The 2558-nt window shown below is 53.2% G+C and overlaps 1 protein-coding gene across 1 annotated transcript in view; it reads left to right on the top strand.

The window, feature by feature from the left end:
- Positions 1-795: 795 nt before the first annotated feature.
- The window catches only part of LOC142990503 (protocadherin Fat 3-like), a gene marked incomplete at its 3' end in the record, with an annotated part of 14068 nt that continues 12305 nt past the window's right edge, over positions 796-2558 (top strand). The window contains exons 1-4 of the mRNA XM_076140313.1: positions 796-1224; positions 1368-1502; positions 1587-1986; positions 2274-2470. Coding sequence (XP_075996428.1) covers positions 796-1224; positions 1368-1502; positions 1587-1986; positions 2274-2470 — 1161 coding nt within the window. The remainder of the gene's footprint in view (positions 1225-1367; positions 1503-1586; positions 1987-2273; positions 2471-2558) is intronic.

The following is a 2558-nucleotide window of genomic DNA, read 5'->3' as shown; positions in this document are numbered from 1 at the left end:
GCGAGGCCCGTGTGTCTCTGGCTGACGTGCTGGAGGTCAGAACGCTTTGTTTTTAAATGTATATGCAGTGTGAAGCTGTGTGTGTGTGTGTGTGTGTGTGTGTGGAAATGCAACAATGTCCCCCAAACCCATTTGAAGCAGAATGAAGTGTGTTCTAAAGCCACCACAGCTCCGTAATGACATCACTGCAGGTAACAGCTGTGTTTGTGTTTAAGAATAAGAATCTAAATCTGTTGCTGCTGTTATAAATCATCTCAATTATTTCTCCTGTTTGTTTTTCCTGCCTGTTGATTTTAAATTGTAACAAACACACCAAACGATTTTTCATAATTAAGACAAATTAATCAAGCAATCATGTGAGTTTAGTTCATGAAGAAATAAGGAACATTAAGATGGAAATTAAAAATGCAGGATTAACAGAGCAGTAATTCAGATCAACTCAAGTAAAGAGGCTTTAAAAACAACGTGCAGCGTCCATTATGACCTCATTTCATCTGTATTTACTCTGCAGAGTTATAAAGTGAATAAATGAGCAGAAGTTATAAATGAAACTGTGAGACAATCGACTGAAACTCATGGTGACAAAACAAAGTGGAGCAATTCAGGAGGAAAAGAAGAAATGAAATAAAAAGACAGCACCATTCATCAGCCTGCTGCTGTGGCTCAGGCTCAGTCAGGCTCAGGCTGAGCATCACAGATAGAGGCTGAGCAATCAGTGTAGCAATAATGAAGATGAATGTTTGACTGAGCCGAGCGTCTGCCGGTGTCCAGGTGGAGCCAGACAGCGGATGGATGATGACGAAGAGCGCGGTGGACCACCTGCAGGGGACGGTGCTCTCCTTCTTCGTCAAAGCCTCAGACGGCGGCTCGCCCCCCAAACACTCCCTGGTGTCGGCCTTCATCCACGTGGTGCCGCCCGACGCCTCGGTCCCTTCCTTCAGTCAGCCTCAGTACTCCTTCACCATCCCCGAGGACACGCCCCTGGGCTCGGCCCTGGGCTCGGTGTACGTGGGCGCCGGGCAGACCGGGGTCTTCGCCGCGGTGGGAGGCGAGACGGCGGACAGCAACCGGGACGAGACCTTCATGGTGGAGAGCGACACGGGCCTGATCCGCCTGGTCCGACCTGTGGACTACGAGCGGGTCAGCGTCTACCGCTTCAAGGTTTCAAGCACGAGCAGAAGAGACCTGGTGGAGTGCGTCTCCATGGTGGACCTGGAGGTGAAGGTGGGTCTCTCAGGGTCTCTCAGGGTCTCTCAGGGTCTCACTCCTCTCTCACATGCAGGCGATGTCATTCTGCAGCCTTTTCTTTTCACTGCTGTCATTCAGAGAGGATAGAAGTGAGCGGTTGATTATTTGTGGTTGTGCAGATACTGGACGTGAATGACAATAAGCCGGTGTTTGAGACGAGCGCGTATGTTGCCACGGTGATGGAGGGTATGCCAGTCGGGACAAGAGTGGTCCAAGTACGTGCACTGGATCCAGACTGGGGCTCTAATGGACAGGTGAGACTCTGCACGCTCTGTGGGCCTTTACACTTCATTCTAAAGGGTTGATGGTATTTTAGACTCTGAGTTGTGTGTGTGCAGGTGACGTACAGCCTGGGGCCGCTGCTGACCCTCAGCCTGGACCTGAACACCGGCGCGGCTCGCTCCCCCAGCAGCCCCGTCACCGCAGCGGCGTCTGTGTTCGCCTTAGACAGTAAGACGGGCTGGATCACCACGCTGAGCCCGGTGGACCACGAGGCCTGCAACAGCTTCAGCTTTGAGGTCGTGGCCTCTGACCTTGGCGAGCTGCAGTCCCTCTCCTCCTCCGCCGTGGTTACCATCACCGTGTCGGACGTCAACGATAACCCGCCGCGCTTTGAGATGGAGCTGTACAGAGGCGCCGTGAAGGAGAGCGACCCCCTCGGTGAAGTGGTGGCCATCTTGAAAACCACAGATGAAGATGGCGCCGATGAAAACCGCCTGGTCAGCGTTTACATCACAGGTGAGGAGAGCTGACAGGAGGGGAGTCAACAGGGAGGGAGGCAGTAGCTCAGTGGGTAGAGCTTCCGCTTGGGAACCAAAGGGTCGCCGGTTCGAGTCCCTGCCGAGGTGCCCTTGAGCAAGGCACCGAACCCTCAATTGCTCCCTTCTCTGCGAAGGGTGGTAATATATAATGTAAGTCGCTTTGGATAAAAGCGTCAAATGATTGTAATGTAATGTAATGTAACATGAGTGATTGGACTAACAGTGAGGTCAGGATGTTGATCCTCTCTCTCCCTGTGTTTGCAGGCGGTGACCCCCGTGGCGTGTTCGGCCTGGCCCGGGTGCAGGGGGAGTGGAGGCTTTATGTCAGCGGCCTGCTGGACCGGGAGCAGCAGGACCGCTATCTGCTCAACGTCACAGCCAGCGACGGACTGTTTGTGGCCCGGGCCGCCGTGGAGGTGATCGTCATGGACGCCAACGACAACAGTCCGGTCTGTAACCAGGTCAGAGACAGAACACAGAGGAGAGAGGGAGTCACAGTTAACTCAGGCTCAGGCTCACACAACATGTGGCTCACATCTGGAATCAAGA

Source organism: Genypterus blacodes, unplaced genomic scaffold, assembly GCF_046128005.1.
Source record: "Genypterus blacodes isolate CSIRO-AG114 ecotype Tasmania unplaced genomic scaffold, CSIRO-AGI_Gbla_v1 ptg000554l_1, whole genome shotgun sequence".
NCBI classification, from domain to species: Eukaryota; Metazoa; Chordata; class Actinopteri; order Ophidiiformes; family Ophidiidae; genus Genypterus; species Genypterus blacodes.
This window is presented reverse-complemented; position numbering and strand designations above follow the sequence as displayed.